This window comes from Sylvia atricapilla, chromosome 1, assembly GCF_009819655.1.
Source record: "Sylvia atricapilla isolate bSylAtr1 chromosome 1, bSylAtr1.pri, whole genome shotgun sequence".
In the NCBI taxonomy this organism is placed as follows: Eukaryota; Metazoa; Chordata; class Aves; order Passeriformes; family Sylviidae; genus Sylvia; species Sylvia atricapilla.
Genome location: NC_089140.1, coordinates 54,582,754 through 54,605,095, shown reverse-complemented (window position 1 = coordinate 54,605,095; position 22,342 = coordinate 54,582,754). Strand labels below are relative to the sequence as shown.

The 22,342-nt window shown below is 37.8% G+C and overlaps 1 protein-coding gene across 1 annotated transcript in view; it reads left to right on the top strand.

Annotated features, from left to right (window-relative positions):
- Positions 1-22,342, top strand: part of POU6F2 (POU class 6 homeobox 2) — a 256,644-nt gene that overhangs the window by 56,873 nt on the left and 177,429 nt on the right. Inside the window, exons 2-3 of the mRNA XM_066323042.1 lie at positions 17,157-17,248; positions 18,185-18,413. Of these exons, the coding sequence (XP_066179139.1) occupies positions 17,157-17,248; positions 18,185-18,413 (321 nt within the window). The remainder of the gene's footprint in view (positions 1-17,156; positions 17,249-18,184; positions 18,414-22,342) is intronic.

Below are 22,342 nucleotides of genomic sequence, written 5' to 3'. Positions count from 1 at the left end.
CTTCATGTTCTTTGCAGAGGATATGATGTTTAAGCACAAAACCATGCATGCATAAGGAGTTTTGCTTAGCTTAATCCCTGTTCCTGTACATGTTGGCAGTGTGACTGGTTATACTGAAATTAAATAGAAATGTGTACACCTAAAATTGATCACTAAAATATGTCAATTCATGCCTGCCTAGTATGATGCATCTAGATGACATCTAGAAACTACCAGCAGAGCTGGAGGGACAGTTAGATCTTCACAGGATTCATCTTTTTGAGTGATCCACTGGAACTCTCCTGTATTCAGCTAAACTGCATAAATGTCAGAGGGCAGAATCAGGCCAAGTGGATATAAATTTGGGAAGAAATCTACTATCCCTGGACTTGACCTTTAAAAAACCAAAAAAATTAAAAACCCCCAAATATTTACTGAGAACTTCGATGAGAGAAAAAACTAGTTGCAGGGATTTTGCCTATTCTTTAATATAGATTAATAAAGTCAGGTAATAATTATGTACTGTTTACAGATGAAACAGCTACATAAAGTTCTCCAGGAATTTAGACCATAGTAAGTAAATGACTGAAAAGTCTTCACTGAGCACCATTATTGCTGCTGAAATGACCAACAGCTATAATCATATTTTGCTAATAGTATTTGTTCTAATAAATGTTGAGTTTTATCATTTTTGTTCATGTTTAACTGGGCAGAAAATAATTCAAACAAATGATTCTAAAGATAGCCAGACCCACATAATCTTGGGTCTGCTGTGCAAATGGGCTCTTATAGCTTGACAGAGTGATGAACTTTTGAGTGAAAGTAGATGGTTGGCTGGTGACATGAGGATTGGATGAAACAGTTGTGAGTCTGTATAAATGGTAGTGAATGCCATAGAAATGAATTTAGGGGAAAGGCCCTACAAAGTAGTTTTGCAGAAGCTTTTGAGCCTAAGGGATGGTGATGCCTAAGCATTTTGCACTGTTGAAATGTACTTACTATGGTGACAATGAGATCCAAAAAAATTCCCAGTATCACCTGGGAGCATTGCTCCTGTCTGCCAGATGAGGGCAGGGGTATAGAAATCCTTGCCAGAAGAGTTGGTTTGGTGCATCCCCCTGTTCAGAATTCACTGCTCTTGACTAATCTGTAAGGTAGAAGGAGCTTGATACAAAATTGGCTGTGGAGCTGGGCTGTTTAAAACAGTCCTTGTTAGTTGGAAAGATGACAGCTGTCACTTTCGGTGTGTTCTCAGGTGTTTGCAGTAGCACATGGGAAGGAGAACCCCATACAGGTCTGTCAGATAAATTAGTACTTTTCAAAAATCCTGAATGTGGGTTGTGTTTGACTATTTAGTTTGGGATGTGAATTCACTCCTGGCCTTTATTATCTCTGGGAAATCTTCCCTCAAGGTAATAGAGAACACAAAATTTCATGCTAATAATGCTGTCAGCTGCTATTACCACATCATTAGTATTTCTTGTCATTAATAAATGAGAATGGTAATTTCTTTGTATTCATTGGTATTACAGTAGTAATGCCCTGTATTTTTTATGCTCCATCATCAGTAAAATCTATCAAATAAGTTCAGGAAAATGAATGGACCCAGAACCTGTGGATGTTTTAAGGGAGGTAGGAAAGGAGTGTTAATCTCCAGTTTGTGAGTCTGAGGACCTATGAAAAACAAGTTATTATATTTAGCCTAAGATTGTATAAATGAATCCACATCTGCTCCAGAAAAGTCTGGGGATTCAGAAATCAAAAGCTTGTGGAACATGAAGTCTGAGAGCTGATTAAGCATGCTCTGATATGTGTCTTGGTATATGGCACTGCTGTCCTGATGTTTTGCCACTTTCAAGTAACCCCTTGAAAATAACATCAAACTGGCACATATTTAAGAAATAGAGAGTTGTTTGAGTCAGATATTGGTTTGGAATCAAGTTGTCTATTAAACTCTGGGGTAGAAATATGGTCGAAAACTCTCTTTGGTTCTTGCTGGAGAGCAATTCAGTGAGATCTGGCTTCCAAATACAAACCCTCAGTTTTGCTCCTCTCCTCTCCTCTCCTCTCCTCTCCTCTCCTCTCCTCTCCTCTCCTCTCCTCTCCTCTCCTCTCCTCTCCTCTCCTCTCCTCTCCTCTCCTCTCCTCTCCTCTCCTCTCCTCTCCTCTCCTCTCCTCTCCTCTCCTCTCCTCTCCTCTCCTCTCCTCTCCTCTCCTCTCCTCTCCTCTCCTCTCCTCTCCTCTCCTCCTCTCCTCTCCTCTCCTCTCCTCTCCTCTCCTCTCCTCTCCTCTCCTCTCCTCTCCTCTCCTCTCCTCTCCTCTCCTCTCCTCTCCTCTCCTCTCCTCTCCTCTCCTCTCCTCTCCCCTCTCCCTCCTCTCCTCTCCTCTCCTCTCCTCTCCTCTCCTCTCCTCTCCTCTCCTCTCCTCTCCTCTCCTCTCCTCTCCTCTCCTCTCCTCTCCTCTCCTCTCCTCTCCTCTCCTCTCCTCTCCTCTCCTCTCCTCTCCTCTCCTCTCCTCTCCTCTCCTCTCCTCTCCTCTTTATTAAAACAGGAGAATTATGACACTTTTAATTGTCTGCACTATTCTCATCAATTGTATAAAATTTAAATGGCAAAATGATTTTGAAACAAAAAGCTCAAATGCAAATTTAGCATTTACAAAGCAAATTTTGTACATGTTGTTTTGTCTCAGAGTTTGCACTTAACCCTCAAACACTGTAAACCCATAAAACCCAGGATTTGTGGACTCAGTGTGTTACAACTGAAATCTGTTAATCAGTAGAGAATTATTAGTAAAATCAAGATTTTCAGGGATGGGGGCAAAGAGAGAAAGCTGTCTCTGGACTTTTTTTTCAGCATGACTTTCAGCCTTGCTCAGATGCAATAAAACGAGATGACGCTGGGAAGAAATGTACTTCACCAGTTATTGTTGTTTTGAATGCTTTTGCAGTTGCTCCAGTGGAGCAAGATTGATCCATTCCTCAGCAATGATCATTATATATCGTTTCATACAGTAAATGCAATGCTTTTCTTTTAAGTTGTCCTTTCTGATGGATGTTATTATGCTGAACCTTATTGCATTATATTTTAGTTCTGAAATGTTTAGGTATTTATGTTGTTGCTTAGTAGAAGAGTAGAGTGGGAATATGATATTGGGTTTGAAAATATTTGGCTTTGCAGAGTAGGAAAGTACTCATGGAAGATGAGCTGCTCCTAATGGGGAAATTCTACTTTCTGTTCCAGTATGAGAGGGTGAATTGTATAGGGCCTTCAGCCTGCAGGATGTCCTGATGTGTTTTAACCCCTTGTGTTATTAGCAGGATGTGTCACCTTCTATTCTGACTTCCTCCACAGTTCCCATTTTAATGCAAAATATTTTTTCTATTCCAGACACAAAGTAATGATCAGGAAAAAAAAATAGTGTTTAAAATTGCCTTATATTTTGCATTTAAGATTTTTTTTCCTTAGAGCCACCCTGCCTTTAATAAGCAATTAACCCATACATTTTTAATATTCTTGAAGCCACTGTTTCAAGGGTTTTGAAAGGGTTCCAAGGATCTTCCCAAAGAGGAGGAAAACAGCACAGAAAAAGGAGAAACAGGAGGAAAGAGGAGCCAATCCTTTAGAACTCTGCAATTCAAAAGGAAATGAATGAACGTTAAAACAGCACCTCCTTTACCTAAAAGACATAAATGTCAGTATTCTCTGCAGTGACTAAGCCACTTTTTTCTACTCCCTGATTTGTGTCTCCCATAGTGGATCAGTCAGAAGTTCTGACATGAAATTGTTTCAATGCCTGGAGCTCAAGAAGAGGGGCACACTCCCCATGCTGCCCAGCGGTGTAGGTTGCCAGTGCCTTGCCTTCACTCTCTGAAGGGTGGGCCCTGCTGCTGTGGGTACAGTGTATAGAAAGCTCAAAAAAGTCAGCAGTGACCCCACCTTACTTGATGGTGGCCTAATATTTTGGGGAGCTATCCCTAGAAAGCCTGATGCAAAAACATCAATGCCTACTAAAACCAGCAAGCACTGACTGACATGCTGCTAGATGAACTCACATTCACCGTGCTCTCCATCTGACTTTTAGGTCTGCTGCTTGTGGCTTACGAGAAGCCACATGTTTGATATTTGTGCTGCTTGATCCCTTGCACCACTGCAGTGCTCTCCTGCTTAGCCCACTGGTATTTCAGAACAGCTGAACTGCCAGAGCTGCTGCTAAGGTGTCCCAGCATGGATGTATAAGTAAGGATTGTTCTTTGAGACTCCACCTGGAGCACAGGCTCCCCTGAGAAGGCACAGCATTCCTGCTTGCCTCTGCATGCCTATGATAATCTCCAGCCCTAGCATATGACACAACACAACCATTATGCCATTCTGAAAAGTCAAGACACACCCACTGTCATATAACCCAGTGCTTAAGATCTAAAACTTTGCAGAAGTCAGAATACTTTAAGGAAACCTTCTTTAATACAAAACAGAAAGCCACAATCTTACTACTACAATTTGTCTCAGTGTTGCTATATGACATCAAATGAAAGTTATGGAGAAGAAAGTAACTGCCATGAAAGGAATTTTCATGCTGTTCACAATATATATAAGTATCTACTTGCAGCTGTGCGGCTTCCAAGCCAGGTTTTTTAATACCAAACAAAACTGCGTAAACTTAAAGAAAATATTTAAATTCTTATGAAGCCTTTAGAAACCTTGCAAAGTCTTGCAACCACTCTAAGACCTGCGGAGTACCACACTACCATCCACAGGACTGTCTTACCCAGGAGCATAAAGAATACTCATAAAGAGTGCCTCATGCTCAAGTTTATTTCAATAGACTGCTCACAAGTGTAGGTAAACAAAGAGTAGGAACGTATTGCTACTCTGCTGTTTTGGGCAAGCCTTGTCTGTGGTCATTTTTCAAAAAGAAAGGATTCAGAGGATGCTGTTGTAAAACAGGCACCTCCTGTGTTTCTCTGCAGGTAATCTATAAGCTGCTGGAGCCGTGCAGAAAGGGTTTGCAATTGTCCTGCATCCAGTGCTTCACAGAAATTCATCCACAAGCCAAATGAAGAGTTAGGATGTATTTCAGCAGTGAACCAAGACAGCAGCATAAGACCAGGAAAATTTTTGTTGATAACAGATCACGTGCTCAGCTAGCTAAGGAGAATGAAAGAAAAAGATATTGTATCTATAAGTCTAAGTAAGCCTGTGGGTGTGCATTAAGGACTTAACTCAATTTGAAAAATGCTGCCCAAATTTGTTTCTACTGTGCGTAAAGTGTTTCTAAGCCTCAGATGAGCCATTATATTTATCCAGCATGACATCTGTTAAAATATTTTTGAATAAGGAGCCTGTATGGAGCATACATAATAAGATAGCTTTTGTGAGCATGTTTATATTCTTGATAGATGAGAATGGCTCGTTTGGAGCCCTCCCAATTTTACACTGTTTAGGAGGTGTGCTAGATCCCAGATGAAAACCCACAAGAAAATTTAATTAGTGGAATGAAATTTAGTGTATTTGCCCCATGGCTACTTTTTACATTCCAGCAGCTTTGCTATTAATTTTTTTTCTTTGAAATACTAAAAACAAGGATTTTTGAGTTGGGGACCTAATCATATTACAAAATCATACCTTGTTTCACAGCTCTTCCATGTAATTTTTTTTCTTTAAAGAATATTTTTAAAAGGACCCAATCTACTTTTCATTAAGAAAAGAAAACAACCAGACTCATAAACCTTGACCTTGACTTGTAATCTGGCAGAACTCAGCTAATGGAAACACTGACTGAAATAGAATGGACAACTTTCTTGAGTAATGATTTGTAGAATTGTACTTCTGGTTCACCAAATTTCAGGCCAAAGTAAATTTTACGGCTGAGTTATAAATATTTGAAAAATGTGAAGCATCATGGAAATGCTGACAAAACCTTAATCACACAGGAATAAGCAGCTTAGTATTACAATATGGCAGTGCTATTTTAAAAATGGTTATATGATAATGTAATCCAAGCCTGGAGAAGTTTTAGCTAAATGTATCAATATGAGCCTAATTTACTTAGGCACTAATATTATCATTCACGTTAAAAATCTATAGTACTCTGATGTATAGATCAAGAGAGTTTCTTTCTCCCTGGTTTGTACCAGTGAGATATATGTTACAGAACACAATAAATAGGAAGAATATCAAATCACTAAGGTGGTGTTTCTTCAGTCTTCCGATCACTATTTACTGAACAGTATCACAAGAGCTATATATCCTTCAGAGTTTTATTATGTAACCAGAAGAAACACAGAACATTGGAAAGGTGGAGAAAAGTTAGATATATAAGCAAGAAAAAGTGAGTCATTGATTTTATTGACTGGTTTGTTAACTTCTGACATTGCAATAAAACCCTATTTATTTGTATACAGAAGACTCAATTACATAGATACATATTATTTAAACAACTCGGTTATTTACAGAAGAATTGCAGTTTCATAAATAATATAGACCTGCATTTCTCAAGCTGATGTTTATCAATTGTTACCACTTAGGGAGTTGTGGTATCCACAAATGCTCTTTGGAGGAAAGTCATTAGAATACCATTAAGTAAAATCCCTGCTATTGTAACAATCCATGTCCAAGGTATACATTAGCACATACAAGCTGTGTTCTTCACAATGACTGAAATATAAATTATTGCATCCTGCTTTCTGTGACTGGAGGAAGCAGCATGCTGGCAACATTTGCCACTCCAATTGATGTGTTCCTTTGGTATAGGGTTTTTTTACGCTCCCACAGCCCAACAACACTCTGCCTGTGAGATGAAAAGAGCTGGTGAAGGTCCCACAGGAAATGGTTGAGCATGAGCCTGTCTTCCTCTTGCGAGATTAACAACTGATTTTCTTTTAATTTATGACAACTGTAAGGAACAGACAGTGGACGTGTTGACAATTTCAAACTAGCCCTGGCTATCTTTTGCATACCCTCAAAGCTGGGCACACTAAAAGATATAGGGAAGGCACCAGCAATGCAATTCATAAATCACATCAGGTGTGCTAAACTGGCTTTTGGCTACTGAAGGATCTGACTTGTAGGAAAGGTGGACCCAAGGTTCTCTTTTTCCTCCAGCTTCTCTGTGCTCCATTTGTAGCCAGACATTAGACAGCTTCTCTGGGCAGAGAAGCAACATAGCTGTGTTAGAGAGGTGCACAGGGTGCACTTGTAGAGCACCATGTGAGCTTAACTGTGTGGCTTCCACACCAAGACTGGCTTCTGTCAGCTCAGGTGGGAGTATGGACAAAGAAGTTCAAATCTGTTTGTCTATGTGTACATGTTATGTTTATATTTTGTAAATGTTATCTTTATATTTTGTAAATGTAGCTAGGTTCTTCTAAAGGGCTAGATGCATCTAAGTCAGATGCCAGAGCTCTTACACAATAGTTACAGAATGTTTTCTTTAAAAACATTTTTAGAAGGAATCAGTGATTACCTTTTGCCCGACACCAAACAATGTTTAGTAGGCATATACACATAGTCTGAGATCTGACAAAATCCTCAGAGTAAGTAATATGACAAATGGAAGCTGATGCTGGTTTTGTGTTGTTGTGTAATGCAGTTAGAATAATGACAAGACAATAATATAATAGAATTCTGCAAAGCCCTCATTTAACTTTAAGTGCAAGTAAAATCATGGAAATTAGGAGGACAATAAAATAATGCTTTGTAAAAAGGATAAAGAAATAGTGTTATCCAAGTCTATTAGTGACATAACATACTACAAATGTACTTAAATTAATAGCATCTTTTACCAGTAGTTATTTTTCAGTTACTGTAATGCTGAAAAAATAAACAGAACAGTAATATAAAAATGAAAGTGATGTAGGAAACTGATTTGTTTAAATTATGTATCTATATAGAGAGAGGCATGTGTATATATATGAAAACAAGCATTTGCATGGATAAGAAACCTTTTATTTCATAAAATTTAATCCTGTTAGGATGTGTTGCAGAGCCCTATTGGAAGCAAGTTGTCTGACACTTGCTATTTTGGCAAAGCTAAGTTGTATGGATTCTTCTTGCTTTTTTGCTTCCTTCATGGCATGTTGTTACAAAGAGGTCTTGCCAGGACAAGACATTTCTAACCAAGAGATCTTTAATGAAATTCAGCTGTGCTGGAATGTATGCACCTTACATATAAAGCTTTTTTAACCCGTGCTGCATTCTTAAACCTTTCCTAGGAAACTAGTCCAACATATTTATAATCCAGTGAGAGTTTGACTCACATAAAGGCAAGATAAACCTGTTACAGTAACAGTGTCTGAATGTTTGTCAACCACTTTGTTATTTCTATGGTGATATATTTTGGGGTATTATCAGTGTAGAAAAGACTATTTTAGTGGCTGCTGCTGAGTGGTTTATTACAATTGACTGGCAAATACCTCCTCAAAACCAGATACTGTGATGATGTTGGCTACTAGTATTTTTGATACTTTTTATATTTTTAGCTTTTGATCTATGGAGGAGGGAGGATTGAAGGGGCAGAGAGGAGTGCAAACCAAAACGTCTTGGTGTGTGGTTTAAACTTGGTTTGACAAGTGATGGCTTGACAAACTTTTCAAGACCTGGTTGTAAGACTGAATCCTCTTTAAAAACATAAATATGAAGTGGCAAAAGCTCCTGGCAAAATTGTTAACAGGCACTACAACCGATTTCAGACAATAATAAAGAAAAAGAAGTTAATTCAGTTCAGGATTTATGAGATCTGGAGGCATGCATAGCATAAGTTCTGCAGCTTCCAGCCAACACTTGGATTTGAAATAATGTCTCACCCTGCTGAGCCACATCATGAGAACTTGTTGCAGATATCAAATGGCGTCAGTTGCTTTTGAAAGGCGGTTGTATTTTTGTAGTTGGAAATTTCTGAAGATACATGTGCAGCTAAATAGATTTATAATGAAGACTTACCACTTTTGTGATGCAGTTGTATCTAGGAGTGTGATCTCCTGCATAGAGAGTTGCTGCCACTGTTAAGGTTTCCTCCTGGATCTCAACTGGACTCCTACACTCTGTGGGACACCTCTTTCAAGAGTCTCAATAAAGTCTGAACAGCTGAACAACCTGTAATGAGACACTTGATGGAGCTGCCCCACAGGGCCGTGTAAAGACCACAGCAGAGAGTGTAAAATTGTTAAAGACACCACAGGGATGAAACAATGAACTCAGTAGCAGCAGTGATAAACCACTGTTGCTTTACCCTACTTGCTGGTCAGATTGCTCCAGTAGGTGTTAACATATGTTATGGGGTGCACTTTGCTGAACACTGCTGTGAGGTGCTTTTACTAGGTTTAATTGAATACTTCATTCCCGTACTGGATATTCTTCTCTCACCAAACTAGGTGATTTGAATTTTTAAACAGGCTCTCATAGGACTGACAGAATACTAGGTTCATCTGCTTCCCCCCTTACAGCTTTTTCTTTCCTGTCTTTGTCAAAGTAATGAGCTGAATTTCTGTCATTGGCCACCTACCGGTGCCCTCTCTGTTGAAATTAGTCTATCAACGTAACTTGTAAATAGCAAAATATGTATTTTATATATACACTTTTCTTCCACCCAGAAACCTGAATTACTGTGCACCAGAGATCATCCACACGTATTGCCTGCCTTTCAGTATGCTGTAGTGCCAGCAGCCAAACACATATTAAGTAACTGTGCAGGATTCCCCAGGCAAATGGCAATATATATCATTATAAGATATCTTTATAGTCTGGCTTATTTGGGGGAAGGGTACAGAAGCCAGGTGGGGACGGTGAGTGTTGGCAAGTTGGGCTTTTGATGGAAAGCTTGCCCTCTTCCCTGTTAGGAATGAAACTAGTACGCATAGGTAGGCACTGTAAAAAATCCTGAAGAAATCTAAGATAGCTGTAAAGATGGCAAACTGTAAAGTTGTTCCAAAATAGATGGTCTTTAATGTGCTCACTCTTTGGCATTCAGTAAACTTCCAGGGAGGGAGAGAAAGGAAAGTTTAATTTAGAGAAGCATCCTACCCTTCTGAGCTAGGGATCAGCTGCCCAACATGAAATAATAATGAATTCAACTATCCATCTTCTGTTAAGTAACCTTTATCATCATCACATTCACCAGCACTGTCAGCAAATACTGAGTATAAAATGTTGTATGAATTCAGAGAAGACTGATAGGCTCTTTGTGCCCTTAATATTTGTGCTAATTCATACAGCATACAGGGAACTAGAACTCTCAATATGAAGGGTCCAACTCATAAAAAATGTATGTACCACTAATAAGGGATTTTTATGTACTGTACTTAGTGGGTGAAGAAAAGTAGAATGAGTGTGTTTTGAATAAAGAACATACTTTTGCATTTATATCCCTTAATCTTTTCTGCAATTGCAACACTTTTTTTCTCACATGAGGTATTTGAAGGGGAAGAATAGTCATATAGGTACTAATAAGAAAAACTTCACTTACAGAAAAAACAAAAAGGAAATGATGAGACAATGAAAGAGGAGCAAAAATAAAGATGGGAAAGAAGAAAATTTAAGGCTCTTGGGAGAACAGAGATTTTGAGTTATTTGTGATTTTGTGCCTTGATATGGTAGATTTTTGTTAGGTGATAATTATAATCCATGGTTGCCCAGCAGAAGTCCTCTATAACATGAATCACTTTAATAGTCTGATTTTCTTTATAAAGAGTCATGGAATTTTAATGTTATCCGTCCTAATCCAGAAGCATGCAGGTGCGTAAGTACAAACCAAGCTCTGTGCATGGCAGTAATGAGCACAGTGATTTCAGCTACTGCATGTGCCTTATGGAAGAAGATCCTTTAGGAGGAAATATCCCCAGGGACCAGGCAAAGACAGCATTCTATACTCTGCTGGCAGAATGACTCTGAGCTCTCCAGATGATTTTAGTAGCTTTGCAGTAGCAACTGTGAGGCAATTTCAGATAAGTATAAAACTGTGGTGTTTTCCTTACTTAAGTACTGAATGATACACTCAGTGAAGCAAATCTGCTCTATTCATACTGCTGTCTAATTCAATGCATTTTCAGTGCAGGATTTTTAGCTCTTCTATATAGGATATTGCACTGACATATATGTCAATATGGTAAATCAATATACCATTTCCTTATCACACCACAAGCATTTTCAAAGGTAAACTAGAAGGGTTTTGTACATAGGGAGGAGAAAATTAAGAATGAAAGCTATGTAAGTTGACACAATCTAACATTGTAGATGATGTGCACAGCATTTGTATGTTCTGCTGAAATGATTGAACAGTAAAATCATAACATCGACATTGCAGTTTTATTAGGTTTCAGAGTGAACAGGTGCTGGTAGTAATCTGCACACATCCAGAATTCTACACACTTGTTTGTATTTCTTTGTGAGGGTGAAATTACTGCCTAAAAATAAAAACTTAAAATCTGAAATACAGGTTAGCAGAAAAGGGTGAAATTCTTAATCATCTGTGTGATAACCTGCTACCTAGGGAAATTTTATACAATCCAAAGGAATGAATTGTGTGCCACATCTTGGTCATGGTCTGGAAGGAGACAACTGTCTAACAAACTAAATATGAAAGGTCTAAGCATAAATTCATACCTTTCAGTGGGAGAATCATTATTTTAATATAATTTATGAGATTGATTTTCTTTGCTGAGGTAACAAGAATATCTCCTCTGATTACCAGAGGACAATACCAATGTAAAATGGAATCAACATAAAATATCAATTTTGTCTCCTGCAAGTATTGAAAAATTTAGGTGTGTTCATGAAATTTTGTGTAACAATCTGATTACTATGTTTTTACAATGTGGTAATTTGTGCGTGCTTCATCCTGACATGTCCAAACTCTGATGCAACAGGAAAATGAAAATAGTGAAATTAGGAGCCAGAATGTGTTGGTTTTTGGCAGAATGAAGATTGTTTGGAGGGAATGTTATATTTTTTTCTTTATCAGTTAAGTCTTTTTCTTTCAGTTATTAAATTTTGTTCAGCAAGATTGCTCTTGATATAATTGCTGAGAGATAAGGTTTCATTTAGTGAAGAGCTGAGTTACTTTAATCAGAGATGATGGACTTTCATACACCATACCTGATAATTTGAATATTATTATATTAATTGGTCTACTTAATTTCCTTAAACTTTTTTTCTCATGATTATGATCCAAATGCAGCTCAGATTTGCTCAGATTGTTTTCTTTATTAGATTTTAACAGGTAAGACTTTTTCTCACAGATAATATTTTTACTATCATGATTTAATTTTTAAAGCTATATCTTTAATGTGAGTTGTCTCAATGAGTAAGAAAAAAGTCTGCTTTTGATTTCTTATTGTTATGGTTGCTGAGAGATAAATACAAGTAATTTAATGTTGCATTTTGGAACTAGCTAAAGATTTAATATGAACTGTTGCTTAAAATGTGTTATTTTATTAATATTAATGCATTTGAAAAATTTTCTAAAATCTCAGAAGGATTTTTTGATTACTGAAAATCTGGTATTATTGAATTTGATCCAGCTTATTTTTCAAAACATTGAGTGCTAAGGAGAAGTGGTCCAGTGTCTCCCTGGTTTTGATACAAATATGAGACATATTGAATTCATTCATGAAGACCATGAGGAAGTTATCAATATCCAGGTCATCTACTGAGATTAGTCCTATGCTTTGGTATGAGCTTTGGCTTTGAGTGAGTTTTGGTGCAGAGTTTGAGAAGAGATGCCAAGGTGCATCATGCCTTTTAGGAGGCTACAAGCACAGATGCACAGAAGAGTAGAGCTGGATGTACCAGTTTAATGCACTCCATCCTGTGATGCTGTTTCTCAACATTTTCCAGTCAGCTGCAGGTTCCCTGCAGCCATCAGAGACCAGGTGAGGCAAGGGCAGCTGGGACAGGCATTGCATACAAGTGAGGGTGCTGGGGAGCATGTGCAAGTTCACCTTGTCAGGACTGCTGTACCCCTGGAGCAGCCAAGGAGTTGCAGAGCAGTTTTGTGTTTTGACCCATGCCTTCCTGAGCAGTCGATCTAGAGCTGAGGAGATCAGCTGAATTATGCTTATTTGAGAATCCATATTGGAGTGTCTTTTCCACATTAGTTCTAAAGTGGGGGATCAAAGCATTCTCACCTTCACAAGGCACTGGGAGACACTAAAAACTGAGTTACCTGTTGTGTAGCTGAAAATGTGTAAGAAATGAAATTGAAGCAAACTATGGAAACATTTTATAACCAGTACATTTACAGCTGAAATTTTGTATGAAGCTTGGTGGCCTTGAGATGTGGAATTTCTTTTCTTCTTCTGATGTATCTCTTGTTTTCTCTTTTCTAAACCAGATATTGTACAACATGGCTTTTCACTGGGTTTGTAGGATTATTTTTCTCATTTTGATAATGGGAGAAGAAGATTGCTTTTGTTTTACTTTACTTAATTTTAAATAATATTTTAAGAATAAATTCTATTTTACAGTGTTTACAGTGCATTTCAGTTTTTTATTGTGTCATGCCCTTCCAGTCCCTTGGTGGGATGAGAGGTGAATGTATGTATTATATAATTTATAATTAATTTATGATGAATCACATCATAATGATGAATACTTACTTTATGATGAATACTGCTTATTAAATATTAAAGTCTTGTCTACAGTCATGGCAGTACTAGGCAGTGGCACTCCTGTCTGTTCATATGGCTACTACTACCGAGCAGACCCGTTGACTTAGACTGTGCTGTCAGCACTTAGTTATAAAAACCCTGCCTAGGCAAACAATGCTAAGGAGAATTGGCTCTCTTTTCAGAGTAGTAACCCTGCTACTGCCTTCCCCTTGCCCTTTGTGCACCAGCAGTTGGGGTCATAATGAGAGTAGAATTTCTGCAAAACTTAGTTGCAAACAGAGAAGGTGCTGCTTGGTAATTCCCCAATTGCATAGGGATTGTTATAAATCCTGGTTCCTTGCTGACAGACCCCCTCACTGACAGAAGGCTAAGCAGAATAACCTAACAGGAGGTAACAGGAGTAACTTGGATCTGAACAATTGGAAAATCTAGGCTAGATTTTGATAGTCCATTTTTATTAGTGATGAGTGGAATTTGGACAAGGGAATAATTTACCTGCAGAGGTCCTTCCAACACCTGGAACTAATCAACTCCCAAATAAACTCAGTAAAACAGCAGCAAGAAACAGTGTAGAGGATTGTGTGCTGCCAGTTTAGGGCAGTTGGTCTTAATGAAGGCATTTTTCTAAATTCCTAGCAATGAATCTCTGAGCAGAAATAGTAGAGAAATCAGAAATAGATGGAGCTCCCCGACTGCTCTGAAATTCAGGGGAATCCCCCCAATCAGAAATATATAATAATAAGGCAGAAAATAAAAAAGTAGCCTTCTAGCAATGTTTTGTGCTCTGCCTTTCCTTCTTTGGAGTGTTGACCTATGTGTGTCAGTGAATGCAGCGTACAGCAAGGAAAAAGTGCTGTCACTGTGTGATGCAACAGACCTTAACCCTGAAATTCTTGCTTGACTGTACTAAGTGTCAGCGCAGCAGGCAGATACTCTTGTACATTTTCTTGGCTCTTGAGTGTCTGTTATAGCAGATAGATTAGAAGGGGCAGGAGAGACCTGAGAATTTCAGTCAGAGAATACAGGATTGATAATTTCGTATGGAATGCCATGTAAGAATACATGAAAGTGTGTGCTGTTTTCCTGAGATGACTGCATCCTATGGGACCTAAATTAGAAGCAGCAGGCAGAGCATTTGAGCACTGAAATTTAAAAAAAAGGAAATCTGTGCTGAATATCTGTGTGACAGGAAAGGAATCCTAAGTGATTTGAATTAGTACAATGAAAAAGGAAGTGTAATTAATTTTGGCTTGATGGTCCTGTACAACCAACTTGTGTTACATAAAGATTGTGTGATCAAATACTGAAAAACCTTTATGCTACAGATAATGTAAATCAGTGGTTCTTTGGATAGGCACCATGGGAAAAAAGAATACTAAAACATAGGCATATTACTTCAGAACTTCATACATATTTTCTGAGAGCTCAATGTATAAAAAATTGCAATAAAATCTAATTCTAATGACTTTGGTTTTGTTCTTTTCCCAAAGATTTCCTAGAATGATTTAATGATTTGACATATTATCAAGAGCTTGTTTTTTAATATTTATTAAATCACACACAATGACAAAATTCTCAGCCCTTAAAATGAAGTTTAAAAAATTGATTTATAAGATTTGACCTTAATTAGGAGTGATATCTTCATTGGTATTGAGCCTCTGATCTAATATCACTTTATACATACAGCTGTGAAGATGAAAAAAAACAAAGACCGTAACAGTATGTGGAAATTATCAAAGCAAAAATTATGTTTAGTAACATAGTGCTTTATTTTGTATAGGAGGAAATAATACAGGGGAAATCCTGTTAGACCCAAAGGTCTTCGGGATGGTATCAGCACTAGGATTGTTATGCATTTGAAAGAAAGATTTTTCACTGAATCTTGTATATCTAGTTACATATTTTCTCTTTTCATTTAACTTGAATGAGTAAATTGCAGATTAAAAAATGTAGTGACTGTGTCTCTTTTTGCACGTTACTAGGCAATTGTTGGAATCTTCACTGATTACAGTAGGTCAGCTTAGTCTCATTATTAAATGACAAAATGGCAAACAGATTTTTGTAGAATTCACTTTATAAAATGCGAGCAAGTTTGTATGTTTTTATTAGCTCCAAATCAGATATTTCAATATACCATTTTTAAGTATTCCCAGAGCAATGTCCATTTCTGAATTTTTTGAGACCACACAAAGATATTACAAATTAATCAGATTTCCAGATTTCTGTGTAATAACTCTGCACATTTATTGTTTAATCCAATTCTAAAATGCTGTTATGATTGACAACTTGCTGTAGAGATGGAAGTCAATTGAATAATATGTAGCAGTCAATTTTATTTGAACCTTAATGTGGTGAAGGTGGTTTTTCTTTCACATTTCCATTATTTATAAGTTGTTCCCCTTGGAGAATATATAAAGGAATTTGTTTTAAATGAGCTTATAATACCCTCTTTAAAATTTATGACAGAATGGTATCATTTTTCCTTACAGCACAAGGGTGTGCCAAGAAACTGTTTCTGAATTATCTTGCTATTCACAGTACAAACATTAGAAAAGAGCATCTTGTTAATGTTTACTTAAAATGGAATTTCAACCACTCATCAGAAAAAAAAAAACAAAATAGGAGATAATGTATCAACCAGGAAACCTGATGCCATTGCCAGGGTTTTCTTTATAAGAGACCATAGTACTCTTGCAGCTACATTTGATGCTTGCTGTCTTTCTTAAAACCTCAAAAATCAATGTGCGCCTGATCATGCCATCAGCACTGAAAAATTGGGAATCAGTTGAGTCCTTCACCCAGAGGAAATGGAGGATTGGAATGTACTTTTGAGAACATCTTGGTACTTTCTTACAACTGATAGGATGTTTTCATTTCTCTTCCTCCCTTTCAAATCTGTATTGCAGACTTCAGCAAAATCTAGTAGGGCTGGACTGTGTTCTATGCTTAGAAAGTCATTAGTGCCCAGCATATAGTTCAATTGTTGGATATTGATCATCTCAATAATTGCTGAAAATCCTTGGTTTCATGGAATTTTGCTCATCCTCCACCTGCGATTTAAAAAACAAGCGTTCATATGAAAGCACACCAGTTTTCAGTTTTCATAGTGCCCTTTTATTCTGCCTAGTAGAACCTTTGCTGCCTCAGTAACTGACAAAAGAAAATTCTTTATTAAGATAGAAAGTAGATGTGACTTGATTATTTTTCAGATAATTTTTGCTTTCAGAAATTGCAATGGCTGATGCTCACCTAAGCGTATAAAAATGCTGCTCCCACACGCATGGAGTGCTCATGTACTGTATGTAAATTGATGTATAATGCAACCCACATTAGCTGGGTTGATGATAGCTTCAGTTTCACTGCTGTCAGATTTCTGTAACTCTTTGAATGAGTTGGCTGGTCTGAATGAACATTAGCATAATTTATGCAGCTGATAAGCGATTTGAGTGCTTGAGTTATTGATAAAGCACTTTAACATATCATTTTCAGCTTCATGTTATGTGACATCAGACTAGAAGGTAATGTGGCAGTCCCCAGGCTTGATATTAAAGTCAATCTGTTCTCTGGATTTCAGAGGCCAGAGGAAACACAGTGCTGCCTGATACAAGCCCAGCCGACCCGCACCAACCCAGTCAGTCCCATCCTGCATTCCCTGTTGGGCCTCAGGTCAGTGTCTTTCCTTTTAACTAATCGAGATGTACAATTTGATGAAAAATAAATAGCTGTGATTGATCATCTTTGATCTGTGTACTGCAGAATATGTGATTCTCCTTGGCTGTATTCAGTGTTACAAAAGGGGAACATGTATCATGCATATTTTAAAAGTCAAGTTTGGCAAGATTAGATTTTGTATGCTTTTCTAAAATAAAACCTAAGAAGTTTTACATATTAAGGAAGTTAAAATATTTTAATTTCATATGTAAAGTACTTCTAAAATTAATATAATAATTTAATATTAAAAAGCTTGTGCAATTTTAATGCAGTTTTATTGTCTCTGACAGTTGTCTGTCACACAGGTCTCCTGTATTAGTAAAGGTATTTCATAATATTTTATGCCAGATATTTTTCTTTAGAGCAGAGTGTAAACATAGTTGTATGACACTTTATAATATTTTAAAATATTTCCTATCTCACTTCACAATTTTATCCAAGTTCAACTATACTCTAAGAAGATACTCATTATTCTTCCACTTCCCAGGACAGGCTTGCTCCACAAAGCTTCTAGTAGTTGTCACTGTAATGTTTTCTGCTGTTATCAATCAGTCTACAACCAAGAATTTTTGGCAAATGTTGGCATTTAGCTACTTGTAGACTAAGCTGGAGTTAGGTCATGTGCTCATAAATTATCTGTTGTGTATATGTAATGAATTTTCCAGTCTAGATTCAGCTGGGATTGCTATTATGCTATTTGACTGAGGCTTACAGTTTCAGACTGTCTTGTTTGTTAGACCTTTCTGTGTTGGTGAAAATGTGTGCTTTCAGATACTGGAAGCAGTGCATGTCTGTAATGGAACATGAAAAGATCTCAAGCCAGAAGGGTTGTAAGTGTGTAATACTGAGCTACACAAAGTAAAATAGGTTTGTGTCTGTGGTTTCTTACAGCCACTACTGACAGCCCAACAGTTAGCCTCAGCAGTAGCAGGGGTGATGCCAGGAGGCACTCCAGCCCTGAATCAGCCAATCCTTATTCCTTTCAACATGGCTGGGCAGCTGGGGGGCCAACAAGGACTTGTCCTGACTCTGCCTACAGCAAATCTCACCAACATCCAAGGACTGGTAGCAGCAGCTGCAGCAGGAGGCATCATGACTTTGCCATTGCAAAATCTACAAGGTAAGTCATGTTCGTAATTTTTCTAACAGGTTCTTTCACCTGTTTTATGCCATGTCTTTCTTTTAAACTGAGTGATCTTTTTTTCAAATTAAATATTGCTCTCCATGAATATTGAAAAGCAATAAGTGAATTGTTTTTGAATGCTTGAGAGATACTTAAGGGCCATCTCCCTTTTTATAAAAACGTATTGGAGGTTGGGTCTTACATTCTATGGGTCAATAAGGTAAACAACTTGAATGACTCATTAGGATTTTCTGTCATCAATGATCAATGTTCTCTACTCATAGATCACTTTAAAATTTCAAACCATAGAATAATAGAATCATAGAATATTAAGACTTTGGAATGGACTTTATAGATCATTTAATCCCAACCCTACCTGCCATGGGCAGAGACACCTTCCCCAGGTTGCTCAATGTCTTATCTAACCTTCAAGGTTGGGGCAACCTCCCTGGAAACATTTTCCACTGTCTTATTACCCCACAGTGAAAACTTTCTTCCTAATAGCTAACCTATATCTTCCCTCTTTCAATTTGTACCTATTATTCCTTGTACTATGACTACAGTTCCTGATGAGGAGTCCCTCTCCATCTTTCCTGTATAACCTCTTCAGATGCTGGAAGTTTGCCATAAGTCTTCATGTGGTTGTCTCTCCTCCAGAAAGCCCCCACTTTCTCAGCCTGTGTTCATAGGGGAGGTTCTCTAGTCCTCTTACAAACTTCATGGCTCTCCCCTGGACTTGCTCCAATAGATCCATGTTTTTCTTATGTTGAGGATGCCAGAATTGTGCACAGTACTCCAAGGGGATCACATGTGAGCAGAGTAGAAGGGCAGAAAGAATCATCTCCTTTCACCTGCTGGCCACATTCCTTGTGCTGCAGCCCAGGATTCAATTGGCTTTCTGGGCTGTGTGCACACACAGCTGGCTCATGTGGAGTCTTTCATCACTTGTCACTCCCAGGTCTTTCTCAGCAGGGCTGCTCTCATTCACTTCTCTGCCCAACCCATTGGTGTGTCTGGGATTGCAGTCACCCAGGTGTAGGACTTTGTGCTTTGCTTTGTTGAACTTCATGAGGTTTGCCTCAGCCCACATCTCAAGCCTGTTGAGGTCCCTCTGATGGTATGACCCTTTTCCTCCAAACAAGTTGACTGCAACACACAACTTGTTTCACCACTGCTCATTAAAGCAGCTGTATGAATAGAGGCAACTAAAAATACTGTATTGCATGAAAATAACTTTTTAAAATATTTACAATAAAATCAGTTTTATCATCTGTCATCCATGCCCCAGATATGTTTTCATTCTTGTTGTGGGAGGTCTGCTTTATCAGTAAGGTTCTGCCATCCTCTTTCAAGTTGTTGAGAGAGTTGCATGACACCAAAGTAACTAGGGAAAAGTTAATCTCTGTAGGTATCCTCTGTATTGTCTGAGCTGCACCATGTTTGCAACAGTTCTACCCTGACGGATCTGCTACATTTTCCCTGCTGTCTAAATGAGACTGAGAGCAGTTCTGTAAGATCATTTTTCTTCCCTGTTCAGTCAATGTGTCTAACACTGTTAGGAATAGTACTGAATCCAAGTACATATGGTATAAAATAAGATTTATCTATTTACTATTCCTATTTACTATGCTGATGTTTCTCAGAATGCAGTTGCTGATGAACAAAACAAAACTAAACAAAATATAGCAAGATAAGTGTTAACCAATATCTTACAACATAATTGTATAGTTAGGAAGATGACTGTAGAGGACAGTAAAGGAAGTGATAGTCCAGTGTGAAAGTGATAAAGGTGTGAGCAGGAAGTGTAAAACAAAAGCTTTAACTGTTTAGATTTATTTGTTTGTTTGTTTGTTGTTATTTCTTTCCAATGTAAATGGTATGAAATATTTTCCTCTAACAAAATGGCAATTTTTTAAAAAAATTAATCCTCTCCTCTGTGCCCTAAATACCTTTTAGTGATCAGACTCTGGTGGCTGCTGATACCCAGTTGCATTGTTTGAAGCACCAGATCCTACAGGTTGTCAAACAGAGAAAACAAAGAGACAGCTCTTGTGTTGAACAAACTCTCTTACAAAGTGCATGCATAGTACTCTCACCTGTTGGAGCAACTACTTGCCTTTACCTTGTGCATGTTTTAAAGTTTAATGTCAACAGACCTCTCTTATCATAGTTGTAAATGGTTTTCACTTTAATGTTTAAAATAATGTCTCTCTCATACCATTAAGCTGCACCAAAGAACCTGTCATTCATAAATGATAGATGAAAAGGACACACTAATGCACAAATTTTGCTTGTTTAAAATTTGAGAGTGCATGTAAAGTAGGAATGGGAGATTAAAAAAATAATGCAAGAACAGGAGCGGGTAAAAGCAGATATAACAAAGTGAAGGGGAAGTAGCTTTTTAGCGTAGGTGGATGATGAAATCTTAATGAAGAAACAGGCATTATAAAAATGTATCCTTCTACTCTAGAGTGCTCCAGGTTAGAGTTGCTGGGTATGTAGTATTATAAATAAAAATAAGCTTGTGCAGTTCTTACGTCATTTATTCACCCTGTGTTGCAAAGCTGGAGGGTAAGGATTAAGCCAGGCAACCTTTGCTCTTTAGTTTAGCCATGGATGTCTAATTGCTAGCTAAAAGACTTAACTTTGCTGCCAAATAAATTTTGCAAGCAATGACCTTACAAGATGAAAAGGTTTCCTTTATAATCTTTACTGGTAGATAGGAGCCTAGGTTCAAATAGGGACTTGCAGGAGCAGCAGGTTCAGTTCCCTGTCTGTGAACACAATCACACCTTCCATAATGTATCTGAAAGGAACAGTGAACATCTCATGAATTTATTTAGTTGTGTTTCTGTTTGTTGTCTTCTCTTCCCTTCCTTCCTGATCTTCTGAGCAAGTAGAAGGGTTACTGCCTGCCCTGAGTTTTTGGAAGTGAAATTGATACACAAGGCAGCAAAGTAACCTGGTCAAGATAGCTCCAACCATCCTGAATCACAGCTGTAAATTGCTATTGCTTGTTCTGTAGCCCACTGTCCAATGCATGCGTGAATGAAGATAGGAATCAGGTGAGAGTGTTGTGTGGTATCATCAGTTCCATTGAACCTGACTGACTTCTGGTCCCTGGGTTTTTGGGTTTTTTTTTGTGATTGGTTGAAAATAATCACAGAATGTTCATTCTGGTTTGTAGACATTATTATAGGTATACTCATAAAAGCCCATGCTTCAACACAGTTTGGTAGCTCCTGCTCTTTTGGCGAAATCAGGCCATAATCATCTGCTTCCATCTCTTAACCTCACTGCAGCATGATCAACTTAGATAGTGGGAGGACATGTTTTCATGCTGTTTTGCAACCTGTCTTAATACTCCTGTCATCACACCTGCTGTCCTTGAATTTTCAGTGAGGTCAAGCATAGACGTCCACAGCTCCTGTGAGCTGGGTCTTCTGTGTTTCTTCTCTTGTAAGTAAACTTCTAAAACTCTTAATCACAAACTACCCTAAACTAGACCCAGCTAGGTGACTCAAAGGACCCCCGAAAACTTTTTGAATAATGTTTGAATTCAGAAAAGTTCTGGTCTGACAGAGTACTTGAATTCATACTGAATGTTGATCAAGGGAGTAATTCCACTATCTTTTTTGTGCTCCATATACATGTTTAGATGGTTTTCTTCTCAGGAACTTTCAGGTCTGATTCAGGGTGATAAGCATGAGACCTCAGAGTGCATAGATAAAACAATGAAAATACTTGTTTGTGAAAAGAGCATTCAGGAATCACAGAGGAGGTATGTCAAGTACATAAAATGAGAAAAAAAGTTTATTTTAAAATGGAGTAATTAATGATTGTTCACACAGTATAACCTAGTATATTGCCTGTTCTTCGTTTGCCAGTTACCTCTAAAAAACATTTTTCCCCAAAATGTGTTTGTG